Source organism: Ammospiza caudacuta, chromosome 6, assembly GCF_027887145.1.
Source record: "Ammospiza caudacuta isolate bAmmCau1 chromosome 6, bAmmCau1.pri, whole genome shotgun sequence".
NCBI lineage: Eukaryota > Metazoa > Chordata > Aves > Passeriformes > Passerellidae > Ammospiza > Ammospiza caudacuta.
The window spans coordinates 43,867,058-43,885,737 of NC_080598.1; the positions used below are offsets into that span (position 1 = coordinate 43,867,058).

Below are 18,680 nucleotides of genomic sequence, written 5' to 3' on the forward strand. Positions count from 1 at the left end.
GGCCTAAAACTGCCATTAGGAAGAAATCTCTGCTAAGTGTTTTAATTGGTCTTATGCAAGATCACAAAGACACTGTGTTTGAAGACCAAAAAAAAGAAACCAACAAAACTCAAAAAATGATTGTCAGAAGTAAAAAATAATTCAATGTTAACAAAATGTAGGAGATGTTATAAAACAAAGGGAACACTATAATTCACTATCCATATAGTCCATGTTCCCAGAAACTGATATCAGATCTTCTCTAATAGAGACAAAATTCCCACCCCAGAGAAGAACAGAGGTTCTCAAATGGTTTGTATGCCACTTGCATACTTTTATCAAATATTTTATATCTTAAAAAATAACTTATATAGTCCAATAATTTCTGCCTTTATTTCAATCCTTTTTCAATGTTTTTTATTTTTTCACTGACAGCAAAACTTAACTCTGCCTTAACAAAGTTTCACCCATTTAAACAATTCCCAGAGCATTTACACAGTCTTCCTCTACAGAGCACAGGTAAATAAACAATTTATGTTGCTATTAAACAGAAATTGCATGCCTTCTGGTCCCTCATCATCCCAGCCAGTGTGCTGCCAGAAATGAAAGGCAGTGTTTAATGCACATTACACACCCTGCACTGCAGGCAGCAGCCCCCCAAGGCACGGAAGCACAAGCTGTGCAGAAGGGGAAGTGAAGTCTCTGTCCTCTGCTGTCACCTCAGTTGTGTCCAGTTCCCCCTGCAGGGACTGGCTCTCTTGGCATGGCTCTGCTCTATCCTTTTTCAGCTGGGCAAAGCTTAGTGCCATGGTACTACCTTAAAATACAGATCTCCTGCTACAGACCAATTATTTGAGTGATGGCCAGAATGGAGGGATGCTGCCTTATAATTGTCCAATACAAACAAAAATCCCTTGATAAGCTTATTTTGAGGACTGTTGATACTTATCAGCTACATTTCCTCCAGCTGAGATTTGAGAATTTATTTTTAAGACATGAAACATACAAGAATTGTATTTCACTTCTACTACAACTATTTTTACTTTTAAGAAAGAATAGTAGTTAATGTGCAAAAAATGCCAACTAATCTTTACAAAATCTCTGGCTGCAAGTCAGGGTTATTAGCATTTCCCTCTAACAGGTAGAAAAGTTGAGGTACAGAAGGCCATATGAAGTACCAGCCCTGAATTAGCGCTGGAGCTCCAAATCAAAACAAGCATCCTTGCCTCTATGGACAGCTGTGCCTCATTTCAGCCAGGGGAGGCAATACAGCTCTAAAAGAAGCATTCAAACTCCTTGCTCCCTGTCCTTTCCTCTGTGCTGTTACTGGAAATACACCTGCCCCTCAAGCAAAATGCAGATTATGCCCCCAGTGGGGCTCTGCCATTGCATGACTGGCACACTCCCAATCCCGTGTCTCTAGAGGGACTGAGGACATGGGAGGTTCTGAACTGTTCTTGCAAAATGCGTCCATTCAGGGGCTGTGCAGTGATTCCTGTCACAGGCTTTGCTGCTTCTTTAGATATAAGGGGGCAATTTCAACCAACCATCAACTGCTCACAAGTAAAAGGCAAAGGAAATAAAAACAATAAAAACTTTACAGAGGTGAAAAATCTGCAGTGCTTAAGGTGCCCATTCAAAAGAAATCCTTATTCAGTGACTTATATGTTTAAGTATTACAGAAGTTAATGAAGGCTCTATGAAGTGATGCTGGTGATTTGTTTGGAAGGCAGAAGCAGGGATACACATTTAGCCAAATTTTCCTTAAAAAAAAAAATCAACCTTTCAGCATTTTGGGCAATGTTGAGTTCAACAAAAAACTGTGTTCAAGTATTGTGCCTTCAGAAAGGATCTCATGTGAGCAACAGCCTACAGAGCACCACAGAAGAAGTGGAATCTCTCTCTGAAATCCTCTATCCAGCTCTGTAAATGCTATAGCCTGTTCTCAGGGCACATCAAATTCCATGGCAACCGGCGTGTATTTCCCCCACTGATGCTGAACCACAGCCTTTTGTTTGGAGTGCTAAATGCAAGTATTCTGAGATGCCCTTCAGAGGGTACCTCAGCAGCTGACCCGGTAATTTGTACACATTTCTTGTACTCGGTGCTTAAATTACAGAATGCTTTTATGTTAGAGCTTTCAACATGGATTAATACCACAGGGTGGTGAGAAAACACAGCCAGCGATAGAGACACAACCTGGCTCTTATAGACGAGGACACAACCATTGCAGCATGTACACAGTGGAGAACATGCTCAAAAATCTCCCGCAGCATGTGGAGAACCTCCCATGAGAGTTCACACCCCTCAGTACTACAAGAGAGCTCAAACAAAACCAGATGATGAAGCAGAGCAAAACACTCAGTGGTGCATCTCCAGACCTTAGGTACGGTGTATTTTGCCTCTTGCCAGGCAGAAGAGGCCTGATGGGCCCCTCTCTTGAGGGGGACTGGCTATGTGTAGCACACCCTTAGATAAGCGGTGCGGTTCCACAAGAGCCCATCCTTCACCATTGCTTTGTGCTACAGGAGCATCAGAATACGCTCTCCACCCCCCACTGCTCCCTACCTGGAAAACTCATCCCAGCTCTTCCGTTCCTCACAGCTATGTCAACACGGACACCTGCCCCTGGCTCCCAGCAGTGTTTTATGGCCTGCGGGGCCGCCCAGCCCAGCCCAGCCCAGCCCAGCCCCGGCCCGGCTCGGCCCCGCCCGTCCCTCACGCCCCGCAGCACGAGCGCAGACCCCGGCGTGGCCGCCGCTGCCCCTCACGGCGACCCCTCAGCAGCCGCTTCACGGCCACGGCCCCGCCCCAGCTCCCGGGCCCGCTCCCGCCCTCCGCCCCGCCTCCTTATCGCCCGGCCGCAGCCGTCTCCCTTATCGCCCCTATCTGCCTTATCGCCTGCGGGCAGCGACACCGCCGCTCGCCCGGCCGCGCCCCGCCAGCGGCAGCCCGGCCCCGCTACGGCGGTGGGCGCACGCTGAGAGCCGGCCCAGGGCGGAGCAGGGCGGAGGGGAGCGGCGCCCGGCCCCGCCCGGCCCGGCCCCGCCCCGCCCTGCGCGGGGCTTTGTTCCCCCGCATGCAGCCCCCGCCCGGGAGGCGGCCGTGCCTGCCCGCCCCGCGGAGCGCCCGGGAGGCGGCGCGGCGGGGGCGCCCCGGCGGCAGGCCCGCCCCGCGCGGTGCCCGCCGTCACTGCCGCGGGCGCTCGGGCCGCCGGCGCCTCCCCCGCCGCGGCGGCGGCCTGATGCGGCACCCGGCACCGCCCCGCCCGGCTTTTTCTCCCCTTCTCGCGGCGAGCCCTCCGCTCTGATATCTCCGGGGGCGAGGCGGGGGCGGTGACGCCCCGTGCCCGGAGCGCCGGCCATGCGGGGCGCGGCCCCCGGCGGCCCGGCGGCGGGCGGCAGGCGCTGAGTGCGGGCGCGGCGATGCCGATGCCGGGGGACGACGGGGCCGCGGCGGCCAGGCAGCCCCCGTCCGGCGAGGCGGCGGCACCGCGGGACGAGGAGCAGCAGGAGGAAGAAGGCGAGGAGGATCTTCGCGACGGCGGCGTCCCCTTCTTCGTCAACCGCGGCGGGCTGCCCGTGGATGAGCCCACCTGGGAGCGGATGTGGCGGCATGTGGGCAGGATCCACCCCGAGGGGGAGCGGGTGGCGCAGAGGATCCGGGGCGCCGCCGACCTGCCCAAGGTGAGACCCCCCCACCCCACCCGGCGCTGCTGCGGCGCGGGGTCCCAGCGGAAGCGCCCGGAGCGGACCGTCCCCGCCGGGCGGACGGAGGGAAGGGGGAAACGGCGGCATCCCGCTGGGAGGAGGCGCCCGCCTGTGCCCCTAGGAGGCCGGGAGCCCCGGCTCGGGAGCGGGCCCCGGGAAAAACGGGCCCCGGGACTGCTCTTGCTGGAAGCAAAGCCACACTTTAACTTGGAGTGCGAGAGGGCATCTGCGGGGCTCTGCCCTGTCTGGTGCGCCAGCAGCACCCTCTTCTTCTGCGGCCTTGCTGGAAAACGGACTTCAGGTAGCTAATGTGTGAGCAGCCTGCAGGGCAAAGAGGGGGAATGGGCAGTGGCTAAAGAGAAAGACTGGATAAATGATGAAAAGATGAGGAGAGTTAAATTTAGAAGAGCCCAAATACCGGAGGTGGGGGATTGAGACAGACGGGGGTGAGACTTTGCACATGAAGAAATCTGCTTTGGGTACAGTTTCCCACACCAAAAGGCATTCTGGAACAGAACTGTGTCTGTCAGAAAAGACTTTTGATGCCAAGCGTTTTAAGAGGAGTTAGCAAACGCTTGCAGAGCTTATTGTTGGTATAGGGTCAGGTATGATTTCCAAGCATGCTCCTGGCCTTGTTGCAGAGAACTCTATGAAAAGAGGAACCACTGACCATTTCACTGAGCCTTGTACCATACTGAAACATTTCAGTGTGAATTCTTGTGATTGTTGCTATCTGTATTGCGTCTCAGCTGGAGAAAAATCTCTCCCTTTTATTGGCATACTGTGAACAAAAGACACTGCAAACATTTTGTGTGTCACTCCATTGGCGGGTTATAAGAGTATTCCCATCACTCTAATAGGGGAAATTCAGATACAAAAAGATGATGCTTTTTAATCTCAGGCTTTTTTAGCAAAGACTTTCCTCCTTGGGAAGGTAATTTGAAGTATGGAAGAACATGCTATTATATACTACACAGACAATCCATACTGCTTTCCATGAAGAATTCTGGAGATGCATGTGATGCAACATCCTTTGTGCAGTAAAGAGTCAGAGGCATCAGTGGCAGCAGCTGGAACAAATCCTGAGTCCTGATTACAGTCCCTATTCTAACTCCATTAGACTTTTCCTTCCTTTTCAGATTTCCTTCCTTTCCTGTGACTTTGTCCTGAGCCTAGGTGAAGGCTGAAAACATGTTTCAGATCAGTCAGAACACACACTACCTAATTTCCTAACCATAAGGATTGATTTGGTCAAAAATGGTGAAGGAAATGGAAGAAAGAAGGTGACAAACAAGACTCCAGTGAATGATGGGTGGGGAAATACAGTGTTCAGTGTCTTGTTTTGGTCTTATGTGAAGAAGTTCCCCTGTTCTCACTTTAGAGTCTTCATCCATGAGGGTTACAGTTAGGGGACACCAATGGTCTGAAGTCTTGCGGTAAAAGGCAAATTTGGGCTGTTTTGTTTTGAGGATTGTTGGGTTTTGGATGGTTGAGGGGTTTTTTGCATCTGCTAGCACCCCTGGGAAATGGATCTGTAAACTGTATTCAGCACTCTGCCACCTCAGATGCCATTCCCAAGCTCACTCGGCACATACAGCTGGGAGGATACTGGAATTCAGGAAACCACTAGGATGGATGAGCTCTGTTTCCTTAGCTCCTTCTCCCCTGCAGGGATGTGTTTTTTTCTTTGAGGGGTGCTTATGGCTACTTGTCTCCGTGCCATCAAGTTTCTTTGAAAGGCTGGTACAACAGATGAGAATCAGGGCAGTAAGTGTACTCTGCAAGGCTAGTTCCTTTGAAAAGCCAGGTTCTCTCCATGTGCTGGAGGGTGAATAGTCCTTTTTAAGTGTTGGGAATGGCACAGTGACTTACCTACTCCAAAATTTTGGCCATGGATCGTAGCCAGCATTGGTTGTTGGGGGAAACAGCTCTCAAAAAAGCTGTCAATAAACTAAGATACTACCAAATGATAACTGGAGGAGGCTGTGATTAGACACATGTTTACAGATCAGCTTCAGGAGCTGTGTCTCTCACTGGAGTCTGAGAGCTCCTCTAGTCTCTATCTCCTTCCAATAGACTTGGGGTCAATGCCACTCTCCTGTAGGTTATGTTCTTTCCAGCAACAGGGTGGGGTATTGCCTTGCTTCAAGCTGCTGGAACCATCTAATGGGTCCAAGCTGGAAGTACAAAGTGATGTATGCTTGGCTTATAAAGAAATCATGGATTTTAAATTAGATGGTTATGAGGGCAAAGACAGGAAGAGTTGCATCTAATGGATTCAGAACAAGAGAGCCAGAAAAAATAATCTGTTTTTTTTCAGTCAGGCTCTCAACCAAGGCTGATACTGCTCCTGTGTTATTTGCAGAAGGAAGAGTAGGGAGGAGCTTGGATACACATGAGTACCATAAAAGAAACTGTTGCTAAACTAGGCTGGCCTGAAGAGCACCTCTGTGATACTGATAAGGGGGGAGCTTTGCCTGAGCCTTGCTCCCATGTGCCTTTCCTCACATACAGCATGGCACACTTGCATATGAAAATCTTGGTTGTTCTTAGGATCCCCTTTCTAAAAGCAGAGTGCCAGTCCCATGCATATAGACAGCTTACCAGGGTGCATGAATCTAGGAGTGGGGTGATGCAACTACTCCACACAAGTGATGAGGGATCAAGGGTGTGTTCATTTGGTCTGCTAAGCCTGGCAGAGGTTATATACTTTGGGAAATCTGGGCTCTCTTCAGCTTTCATAATAGCTAAAGGGAAGTCAAAATAGATCTGATTGCCTATTTTTTCTGTTATAAATAAATTCTCTCTGTTTTCTGAAGGACTGTGAAAGCTAACTAATATTTATAGCTCTTTGGAGATATGCCCTGGATGATGCTGGGGAAGAAAAAAGTATAAGGATCTCTTTTCCTGTCAGTGTGGAATTGAGGGATGGAGAACTTATTCCTCTACTTCTGCTTCTATTGTCCTATTAAAATGCTATAGACCTGATGCAAAAAGAAACTGTAGCCCAGTCTGGGCTGCAGGCCCAGATCTGAGAGAGAGCACAGTGTACTTTCATCAGTTTAATTACTTGAGGTGCAGGAGGCTCTTCCACATTAACTAGTCCCCTGCTGAACTGATTGCCATTATGCTGTCTCAGTGTTGTGCAATCCTTTGAGGAAAAAGAGATCGGGGGGTCTGTACTAGTAAAGGGAGGAGGAACTACCCAGAATCATTAGTCTCTGCTGTCAACATGCACTTAATGTCTGTCTCCACTGAGAAGCATTAAAGTCTCCATGCTGAAGAAAAAAAAGCAAAATTAAATAGTCAGCCTGCCCTGATTGTTACCTCTTTCGTTGTTTCTGCCTGGAAATTATTTCCTATGACTCAGTGTGTCAGCTCACAGCATCCAAACTGACTCAGCTCATGCACTACCAGAGATGGCTCCATTCCTGTGCCACTCTCTGGAGCCTTCCCTGCTCCTGCTGCAGCTGAACAAACCCAGTTTCACATCTGCTCCCACCGTGCCTGTGCTGCCCCCTGTGAGTGAGGCAGCCGGTGCCTCTGCGATGTGAGAGGCAGCACGTCAAGGTTTAGAGGTCTCTGGTCCTTGTACTGTGGGGGAGCACAAGCAGAGTGCAACCATGTGGCCAGCCAGGAAAAGGAACTGATCTGGCTGAAAACTACCCATGCTTGCTGGCTCAGCTTTCAGCTGGTCCAGGTGCCTGACCTGGTTCACTGGTCACTTGTACCAACACACAGGAAAGAGGTGTATGGAAATGAGTGGATGTGAAGGGTGCACTAAGCAGTACCACTGGCTATGAAACCATGTCCAGCAGAGGCAGTTGTGCACAGCAGCGTGGAAGGCTCAAAGGAAGAACTAGCTCTGACTCACTCTTTCATAGCTGTGGATAGGCCAGCTCTGGGGGAAGTCTGAGGAGGAACTGAAATGTTAAAACTGAGAAAAGATGCAGTCTGATATTAGCAAGGTGCATACAAGGCATGAGCTATCTTTCAGAGAGAAAATATTGGGCTGCTTCTCCAAGCCTATCAGTCATCCCAAACTTGTGTCTTCTTTTTATTTGTCCTGTGGAACAGGTCCCTTCTCTTTCCTTAGAAAGGCTGTGTTCTGGGAATGAGATTTTCTCAGCTGCTGACAAGAATATGGTTATCCCGTGGAGAGCAAATGGTGAAAATGGTGAGGAAAATCTGACTGGACCCATAAGGGTGAGGCCTCAGAATGGGACAGCAGTCTGAAAGGTGAACATCCAGAAGTCATTCTCTGACCATGTAATTCAAAACACCAGACACTGCAGGGCAGGGAGTCATGCTGTTAAGCCTGTGTCCTAGTCAGTGCCAACTCATCTGAATTGCCAGGAAGCAGTGAAGGACCTTTCTACCCTTGCTTGCAGGACTGTTCCACCCTCTGGTGATATTGGAAAACTCATTGTCCGTTTTTGCCTCTTGCTTTTATTTTTATTTTGTGCCTTTCAGTTTCAATACTCAAATGAGGTCGCGCTCCCTCAGATGATTGCTTTCCTGTCTTGTATGCTGCCTTGTCAGTTAATTCTATCTATTTTGTCCAATGTAACATTGCATAAATGCAAGACCTTTTCACATAGTTTCTCTTGCAGCTCTGTGGTGATGCCTCATTCTGAATCCCTTCCCAATTTCCATTGTGGAAATAGAGAAATGTTTCTTGTGTGGTCACTTTGGGCAGCAAAAAGGGTCTGGTTTCAGAGGAACATGCTCCCTATAGCTATGTGCCACTGAGTTCAGCAAGAAGCTGGAGAGGTTTGGAAGAAGTGATCTATGTTCTGCTCCTCATTTCAGATTCCCATACCAAGTGTGCCTGTGTTCCAGCCGTCCACCCCCATCCCTGAGCGCCTGGAAGCTGTGCAGCGCTACATCAGGGAGCTTCAGTATCCTTTGCTGTCACCTTGCTCACTGGTGTGATAACCCAGAAGAAAGAGCAAGAGGACTTTCTTTCCTGGTGACAAACAGAAAAGCTCCTGTTGTAGCTGGAGGATAACTGAAACTTGTTCCCTGAAAACAGGAAGCTGGACTTGGGATAATGTTTTCTTTTGCTGCTCCATTTCTTTTCTTTTTTTGCCCAAGTTACCTTCTGGTTCTGTTCACTGCATGTAACAAATGAGCATGTTGTCAAAGGCCTTTCCCCACTACCCACTCTTCTAGATCAGTGGCTTTACAGTGGTATTTCATTAAAAACACACATATCTGAGATCCTGACAGCCAAGTGTCAGATGTACTGCAAACTGCATCACCTCATTGTTAAGGTGTGGGTGAGTTGCGGTGATGGGCAAACCTTCTCAGGTCATCCTACTCAATCACTCTTCTCTGTCTAAACAACACTCAGCCATCCTGATTTTATGCATCTGTGATATGTTGCCCCTTTATATGCAGAGCTGCCTGTGTGGCTGTGTTCTGGGAATGAGATTTCTCCATTCCTGTGGTGCTGGAGAGCAGGTATATGCCATGCAAACACAGTCTAATCTCACTGATGAGATACAGATCTATCTCTGGCTTCAGCCCTAATTCAAGGTAAGAAGGCTGACCTTTTGGCATCTCTCACCCATCCAGGGTGGTTGTGCTCTGGATTGGATCCCAGTCAGTCTTAGAATAAGGTACCATGAATGTTTCATTGCTCCATGTATTATGTGCAGATTGGAGCAGGAAGAGATTTATCAAACTGTTCTGCCCTGGTAACTGGAAAGCTGAGCAGAGCATGTGCTGTCAGCATAAACCTTTGGGAATTGGAGTGGAAACCCGTGTGTGGGTATGAGGAAGAGAAAAATTGACAAGGAAATACAGTGGAAATAAAGAGGATGTGTAAGTGGGGGAAATGTAGAAAAGTGAGGTAGGGATTTTCTTGTGTGCTGCTACATTTGTGGGATCATGACTCTGTTGTGAGAATAGTAAATAACATGAACGTCTTTCAGACAAGTTTTCTTCAAACTCTACTTTCCGAGCTGCCAAGCCCTTAACTTCTTGCTTCCAGGTACAATCACACTGGGACACAATTCTTTGAGATTAAGAAGAGCAGACCTCTGACTGGGTAAGTGCTGGCAGCCTCTAGAGCATTTAATCCTTTCTTTGTTGTTGGAGCCCTGCTATACACACTGCTTTTTCTCCATCCCCTGCCCAAGGTCTAGTGGCACTTAGGGCTTTCATTCCTGCAGCTGCATCCTGCTTAGGGTAACTTTATTGTCTGTTGCCTGGGGCATAGCTGTGTCTGGTCTTCCTCAAGAGTAGAGTTTTTGTCATGAATCAGTAAATCGAGTAGGCCAAAAATAATGTATTGCAAAAATGTGCATATTCTGCCTGCTTCTAATTGGAATGTAACTATATGAACTTCTGGGGGATTCTGAAATTAGGTCCTGCTCTACAAAAACTTTGTTAAAGCCAAGTATCTTTACAGGTCTGATTTCATAGCTCCTGTGAGTGCTTTTGCAGAATCTAGGCTCACTAAGCTTTTGGTGACTCATACTTGGAATGAGAAAGGGTATTCTCCTCGTTGAAGATTCTGGGAACTGCTGTGCCCCAGAAGTTCCTGGCAATAAGCACCTGATGTTCATTGACTCTCTTGAAGAGCATATGGAGAATCTCCCAAGACTGACTTACTATTGGTCTAGTCCATAGATTTATGTGGGTTTAAATGCCTTGTTTTGTGTAATCAGTACCATGTCTCCTCCATGGTACTCACTGAATAGAGACTAGGGTTAATGCCAGAGAAGAAGGCCTTATTGTCCTTGAGCCTTGTGTGGCAAACACTTTGAGGGTTTTACTTGTGGAGACATTGGTGCTGTGGTCTCCCTGAGAACCCAGGTTGGCCAGTAAGTAGTTTTGCTGCAACTCACTGAAGTGAATTCCTTGGAAGTAACAACAGCATGTGGCAGAGACCTGGTTTGGATTCAATATCTTCTTAAAGAAGATACTTTGTTCTGTTCCCTATCCTCTGTGGACCACCCTCTCTCCTGGAAACCTACCTATAGTACAAAAGGGCTGAACTGGCCACAGTGCATAGCACAAGCCCTAACTGTCCTCATCTTTCCCTTGTCCTACTCTGCAGGCTGATGGACCTGGCCAAAGAAATGACCAAAGAGGCCCTGCCAATAAAATGCCTGGAAGCTGTGATCCTGGGAATGTATCCTTTCCTCTTGGAGTTGTGCATGTCTGCCCATCCTTGTGTTTTTGCCTCTGCTCTCTTGCTTGTGATGCTTTGAGGGTGGTGATAATATTGTCACCAAGCCTCACATTCCTTTTTTTTTTTCCTCCCCAGTTCTCCCACAAAAGACCACCAATGAAATCCAAAACCAAGCAATTCTCTAAAGTATCAGAACAACTTTGGAGTTGCTCCTCCTTCACTAAGAAGGGTGGTGCTGCTCTGGTCAGCCATATAAGATTATAAAAGACAAAAGAGGATCTAAAGAGGAGCAAAAACACTAGCTAGAGATAGGTCAGGAAATCCTTTGTGGATAGCATCGTTCCCTTACTGCCTGTGTGTGTTCTGCATTAAAATAATTTATGGATCCTCCCCAACTTCTAATTATGGTGTATGTCACTTACTAGCTTAGGCAATACCTTTATTAGATCTAGATGTGTATTATCTTTAAGTACACATCTTTCCTAGCTATCTTCCAGATTTAGTTTGTGGTACTTGGGCTGTAGGTTCTTCATGCACCTGGAGGGGCAGAGATGGTGAGAGAATGATTCAAAAGTAGAGGTTGGTGAGTTTTCATCCTGAAGGTGTATGAAACAGTAGCTAGTGAAACAGATTAAAACACACCGAGGAATAATGCTGCAGTGTTAACAGTTTGGGAGCTAGGGAATACAGTACACTTAAGGTGCTAGCATTGCAACTTCTGCATCAAAATTAACTTCTCTTTGTTGACTGTCTCCTTGAAGAGGCCAAGTCTGTTTTCTCCATAACCCAGATGAAAGTAGGGCAGCTTGCAATGAGCTGGGCTCTTGACCTGGAGAACAAATCCTGTCTATGTAATGCCTGAATCAATGGGGAATCTGCTAAGCAGGCTGGGAGGGTCTGGAGCAGGTAGGACGTGTCTTGTCAGGAAACTCTTACCACCAGTTATTTCCTGAATAATGGCTGCTGTCAGTTACCTCACCAACAACATGACCACACTGGACCGTTTCCCCATCAGCTTCAAAACCCACTTCTCAGGGAACTACTTCCGACACATCGTGCTGGGGGTGAACTTTGGCGGCCGCTATGGGGCACTGGGCATCAGCCGCCGCGAGGAGCTGATGTACAAAGCACCTGTCTTCCGCACACTGAGCGAACTCATCTTTGACTTCGAGGAGGCCTATCGCCGCTGCTGGCACACGCTGAAAAAGGTGAAGCTGGGCCACTGTGTGTCCCATGACCCACACAGTGTGGAGCAGATTGAGTGGAAGCGCTCCATCCTGGATCTGGACAAGCTAACACGGGAAGACTTTCGCAAAGAGCTCGAGAGACATGCCCGTGATATGAGGCTGAAGGTAAGCAGCAAGGATGGAGTAACTCACTGCTACACATCCACTGCCTTGCCTGGCTGCTTGGTGTACTGGGGGAATGCAGTGACAGAAAACTTTCTACTTCTAGATGTGTGGAGTAGAAAGTGAATTGGAGGCTGGGGCCTCTTTCTTACTGAACACCACCCACTTTATACAGGCTGGTCCCCTAATGGATGCTTGTGCAGTGCTGCACTTGTGATTAGGTTGGACTGTTTACAGTCCTTGGAGCCATAGCTGTCACTGTAACTTGTTTTTTCTGGCTTTTGCATTTTTGATGCACTTGCCTTGCCTTTTTGTCTTTTTTTTTTTTGCACATATAATAAATCATGGTTAGGTTTTGTAGGTTTTGTTATTACTCACATTAAGAGCTCACACAGCTCTTAATTTTATTTTTCTGGCAGATTGGGAAAGGAACTGGACCGCCATCTCCCACCAAGGACAGAAAGAAAGATGTCTCCTCCCCACAAAGAGGTCAGGCCAGCCCCCATCGGCGAAACAGCCGTGGGGACCGACGGTGAGTGAGGCTGCTGGGCAGGAGACCTATCTAGACCATCTGTTTTACTCAGACTCCACCTTGCCATTTGGTTTTGGATCCTTCTGATGTCCTACTGGGTTTTTTTAGAACAGTGGATAGTTCTCTGACCTGCAGTAGCATTCTTCCCTAGTCAGTACGATTGTGAGTTTATCATTGCTTAGGGATTTAAGGGGACAGCTGGGGTTTTTTGCTTGCTTGTTTTGGCAGGGAGGAGGAGGCAACTCAAACAGACAGTGATGCTGGTAGCTGACTTTTAACCTTATGCATGGGTCTGAGCTCTGGTGTCTCACAGACCTGTGCCTCAAGAGATTCCAAAAATTATTCTGCTGTCAATAAGATTGTTTTCCTGATAATAACCTGGGGTTCCAGAGTGGACCTCCTACTTCCTAACTTGCATTCTGTTCTGTTGAGATCATTGGGAGAATTACTGGAGGCTGCAGAATAATCCTGTCCTCAGTAGTGCAGGATCAGTATGAAGCTCTGTACCTCTTCCTGTGCTGCCATCTCTATGTGCAGAATCACCTGACAGAAAACAGTTTCTGAAGAGCTGTTACCTTCTTTGCTCACAGGCCATCTGGTGAGAAGAAGCCTGCCGATCCCAAAGCCATGCCAGACCTCAATGGGTACCAGATCCGGGTATGAAGAGAGCTGTGCCTTGTGTGCCTGCCTCCATGGACTTCTTGCTGGCCACAGTTGGGACCTGGATCCACCTGCAGTGATTCTGACAAATGGAACAGGGGAGTGGGAGCAAAAGAGACTGCTGATTTTCCCAGGTGCTTACTAGTGGGCCAGTCCCAGAGCTGGATCCCATGGGTCCCAGAGGATTCGCCTGCCTGTTTCTGGGAGAGGTGACCATCTTAATTCACTTAAGTATTTTTAAAAAAAAAATGGAAAAAAAGAAAAAAATATGTACATTAGTGGGAGTTCACTTCAGGAAGAATATTAAGTGAGTGGGGTCAGTGGACTTGCTATCTTTACCTTGACAGCAAGTAGATGGAGCATCTTGTCAACAGTACTTCTTCCCTGTGTGCAGTTTTCAACCCCTGCAAGGCCTGCAGGGCTGAGGGAGAAGTGATGCTGGAATGGGATGGCCCCTGAATCTTGTACAAAAACTCCTGGTTTTATCATTATGAACACTTTATCATTGCTCTTGTGAGAGTAGGTCTGAATTTGCTCAGCCTGATTTATTGACCATACAAAGTCTTCTTATCCAGAAAAAACACATCTTGTATGTTTAGTCCTGCCTATTTCAAAGTATTTCATTGTCTCTGAGGGGGTAGACAGTGGAATGCTAGTGAACTGTTGCTGTAGGCCCTTTGGTGGATGAGTGGATCAGGATATGCCTATACCACTGCTACATGAAAACAGGCATAGAGAGCTCAATTGTTCTAGCAATGGAGATGGGGCAAGTGGGGGCTGGTGGAGAGCCTGAACTTCACATCATCTGTTCATCAGCCTTTTCTCTACTAACTTCTGGTGGCTGCTACTCAGAAAGCTTGTGGCAGGCACTTCAGTCACTGAGGTACGAGTTTTAAGAGTAAAAAGTTAAAGAAGGATGTAATAATGTGAACAGGTTTTACAACCATTTTTTCCTTTCCACAAGGCTCTTGCTCCTTCCTCCCTGTTGTGTTAGTGCCAGAGTTGCATACACCTGTTTGTGAGAAGGTCTACTCAAGGAAATTGCAGCTGCTTTCCTGACAGCTCACCTTGGAGCCTCCTGAAAGCAGTTTCCCACCCCAGTGCCAGAGCTGTGCTTGTGTTCCAGCTCTTTGGATAGCTGCAGTATGTAATAGCACCACTTATACTAACCTTTCCCAAAGGGCTGGGCTGGGCCTTTCTGCCACTTGTGGCCTTTACTTCCTATGCTTCTTTTGGGGGAGTGTTGTACTATTGATTCAGCAGTGTAATGCTTGTCAGAAATCTGGAGTATTGTCAGGATCTCTCTGTCTGAGGCCTAGGCCATGGGAACAGTGGGATTTCCAGAAGTCAGAACAGCATGGTCTTAAAGTGATTTGGATGCATGGATCTGGGGGATGCATAAACTGAGCTTGGGAGTGGGAGTATCCTGGAGAGAAACAGTCTTGTTTTATCACAGCACTGACAAGGAGCTACACTTTCTGAAATACCACATATTTAATTTTGTTAGAACTGAGCTTATTCTTTCCTTTTTTGATTTGTTAGAAACATGATGGAGCTTAGCTCTACTAGTTTTTTGTTACAGTATTCCTGTGCCACATCCTCATAATAAGTAGAGCTATTTTGGTGGCAGAGAATGGGTTCTTAACCCCAAACAAATCAGCTCTTCTGCCTAGTTAAAGCAGTTAATCCTCGAAGCACCACCCACAAGCGATTTAACTCAGACCTTACAGGTTCCTAATTGTCCATCCTTAACTGTGATGTAACTTGCAAGATGTATCCATACCACTGCAGTCAGTCCTTCCAATCTCTCTTTGTAGTCTGTACTTTTCTGCTGTGCTGTACAACCAAGAGGAAAATCTGTAAGAAGGTGGCAGAACTTGCTGCTGAGCCAAGAGAAGGTTAATCCAGAAGAGGATGCCAGTTTCCACACTACAGTGCAACACCTGTCCACTCCCTTATAGTCCAGCTACATGCAACAACTGAAGTTAACTGCAGCAGGAGCCAAGCACCCATTTGAACGTGTCCTCTGGTCATTTTTGTGTGGCTGTAAATTAACATGTTTGGTGTCTGGATGCTAACAATGATGCAGCCTTTACAGCTAACATCATTGTTAGCATCCAGACACTAAATATGTCAAAAGCTACCTGTAAATAATGTGGGCCACTTGGAAGCCACAAACTGCCTTTGCATAATGTTTACTATGCAGCCGACTGAAAGTTCAGATGCCACTGTGAATCATATGATAAATACAAGCAGCAGTCAGCAAGGGGAAACTGACTGTCAGGTTTTATTATAAAGTGGATGAAATCCAGAATTTAAAGACAATTATAAAACATGCCTAGAATGCATCTTAACTATGACTTTTTCTTCAATTGGTTAGTTAATTCAGAGTAACTGGAGAGCTGTTGAGAGTAATTAGTTGTTTAATACAGAGAACATTGAGCTTTTTTAGACAGAAAGGGGAAATGTGGGGGTGAGAGCAAGACTGCAACAGATGAGACAAGTGAGGGGTCAGCTGCAAGTTAATGATGCTTTCTTGAGAGCAGGGCAACGGGTGCTCAGCAGCGTTAGATCACCAAGGCAGAATGGCTTAAAACAAAATGCTTTGTTTGACTTTGTAATTAAGAGCTTTCCTGCAGGATGTAACTGAGGCCAATAGCTTAGAAAAAGCTATTAGCTTAGAAAAAGCAAAGGAAATGGATGTTTAAGATATGAATGACAGGTAGAGTTCAAGGTCTCTTAATCCTCAGCTGCAGCTAGACAAGAACATCCTCTTTCAAGATCTACTTGCACAATTATATATGTTACAAAGTATTTCATTCTTTGCTTGTATCTAATGTTGATTAACTTCTCAAGATGGATACAGCAGCAGACAGGGTTACCATTTCAGGCCTTCTACTGTGTTTCTCTGTGTAGAATTCCTGCTCCTTACTGTTTCTGTATCTCCAGTTCAGGAGATGGTGCAAGAAACTGGAAAAGGACCATAGAGTTCTCCCCTTCTTGCTCTTGCTCCCCCCATCTTTGTAACAGGATGAATCACTTCAATAGAAAGCTTTGCTTCCTTCCTAACAAACAAAACCACATCCTTCCACGACAGAGAGAATTAATGCAATCTAGCTTTATGCTGTAAGAAAGCTGAGGGTACAGTGCAAGACAAAGTTTGGCACTTCAACTTCTTTCCTCCCCCACCTACTTGGTCTGGTTTCTGGTCTGTCTGCCTTTAACCACAAGGAAGAAAGGCTGATGATGAGTCTTTTTCACTTCTGCAGGCTTTAGAGCTACACAGAAGGAATGATAATATAAGTCCTTTAGTGCCTGCAGAACAAGGAAGATGGATCTCAAGGAGTCCTATTAATTTTTTAATGTTAAATATTAATAGGGTCGCTCATGTAGCTCTGTGATCTAAATTTCACTGTTCAGTAGGTTTCACATGGTATCTGTTCTGCAGTACAAGTCCTGTGAACTCTGTGGAAAGGAACTGTGTTTGTACATTAGGAATGGATAGACACTGCCTGCATTGTATGCGAAGCTGAGGTGAGCTTTGAAAGACTTCAACAAATGCTGACCTATTACTGGCAAAACTATTCTAAATGTAATGCAAACCTTGAAATAAGAGCCCCTCTTTATGCTTTTATGTAGACAAGTCCCTTGATACCTGGCCAACTGCCATTTTTTTAATGGACAGATTCGTTAATTGAGCAAAACCTTCTGCTACAGCATCACTCTGATACAAACTTTGTATATTAAAGAGCAGGATTGTGTGTCCATCAGTCTGTGACATACTAACTTTTTTTTTTTACTGGTAGAAGCTAAAGGAGTCTTTAGGAAATTGGTGTGTGTTAGCAAGTGTTTTAGGTGGGAGTGAAGTGCTTTTTTCAGTTACTATTTTACCTGTGGGCCAGGGTATGGGTCAGTACCGTTTCCTTGGATCTATCAGAATAAATGAATCCAGAACTGTAGTTGAAACATAGTTTCTGTTCACATAATAGTTGTGTTGCTGTTTTCAAATCTGCTTAACAGGATGAATTTTCTTTTAAGTATTTCAGGTGAAAGCCTTAATCAGGTGCCTGCCCCCTAAGGCAGATTCATGTGTGGTGTGGTATAGACTGGAATATGACTGTCCTTAAAATTTCAGAGTTTAAGAAACCATAATGAACAGAAGAAAGCTCCTGTTAGCCAAAGGGCAAGAGTCTGGATTAGACTGGCTTGACCTTGCTCCAGTGGCTCTGGCTAGTCACTTCAGGTGGTTGCTTTAGCTACCTGCTTCTTCTGAGTGAAGAATTTCAAGTGGTCCTGATGATCAAACTGTAGGTATAGGCAGGGGGTGTCCCAGGTGTATTGTGTGTGCAAGTCTGGCTGAAATAACACCACACATCCCAGTGGCCTTGCACTGTTGTCCTGACAACATTTAGACCTGCATTATGGATTTATAACTTTACTTAACAAAGCAAGTGCTATTCTGGCTTGATGTTTGCTCTCCCAGAGAAAGGTGGAGATGGCCTCTCTACAGCCAAGCTGAACTCCTTAAGGAATTTAATATTTTTGTGTGTCTTCTGAGCAGGTGTTTACTTGTATCACAGCCACTCTCCTTCAGTGGTGTCCTCGCCCTATCTGCTCCAGAGCAATGCAGTTTAGGCTCAGAAGGCTCCTGAATCCCCCATAATCTCTGCAGAGCAGAGTTTCCCTCCAGGTCAGGGTTGAGAATGGTGCTAGTGGGACCAGAGCTGTCCCCTTCCATGCACACCAGTATTCCACTCCAGCACCGACAAGGTGCTGCAAAACCATTTACATCTTTATCACTGGTACAGCTCAGAACTAAGAAATTGAAAGTTTCTTTCTTTAAGAACAGTATCATGTGTGTCTTTTTGTAATTAATCAGTGTGGTCCTGTGTTCTTATGTAGCCAACACAGAATTTTTATTTAGATTTAGGTTTTTACTGCACTTCCCATGGCCTTCATGTTGATACTTCTTCCAGCTTCCTTTGACACTTGAGACAATAAAATTCCCTCTGTACTGCTCTCAGCTTGTGCAGAGAAAACAAGTTGTCTGTACTGTCCTTCTTTTTGCTTTAAACCTTCCCATTACATGTCAGCAGGAAGTCAAAGCCTTGAGTGATGGTATCAGGCAAATTATGTAAAGATGTCCTTTACTTGGTACACTAGTGGACATGGAAGAATCCTCATCCTCCTTTAATCATCTGAATAGGTGAGTATGTCTGTGCACACAGAGGCAGTTGCCAGAGTAAGTATGTATGTGGCTGTTTAGCAAAGAAATTCAAGTTTTCCCTCTTGAACTGCCATCAGTC

The 18,680-nt window shown here is 46.5% G+C and overlaps 1 protein-coding gene across 1 annotated transcript; it reads left to right on the plus strand.

The window, feature by feature from the left end:
• The first annotated feature begins 3,388 nt into the window (after positions 1-3,388).
• On the plus strand, positions 3,389-18,416 carry VASH1 (vasohibin 1). The gene is made up of 7 exons (XM_058807069.1): positions 3,389-3,665; positions 8,502-8,590; positions 9,688-9,744; positions 10,759-10,833; positions 11,804-12,185; positions 12,602-12,714; positions 13,305-18,416. The coding sequence occupies exons 1-7, from the start codon at positions 3,405-3,407 to the stop codon at positions 13,375-13,377; spliced, it is 1,050 nt and encodes a 349-aa protein (XP_058663052.1). The 5' UTR covers positions 3,389-3,404; the 3' UTR covers positions 13,378-18,416.
• Positions 18,417-18,680: the final 264 nt, after the last annotated feature.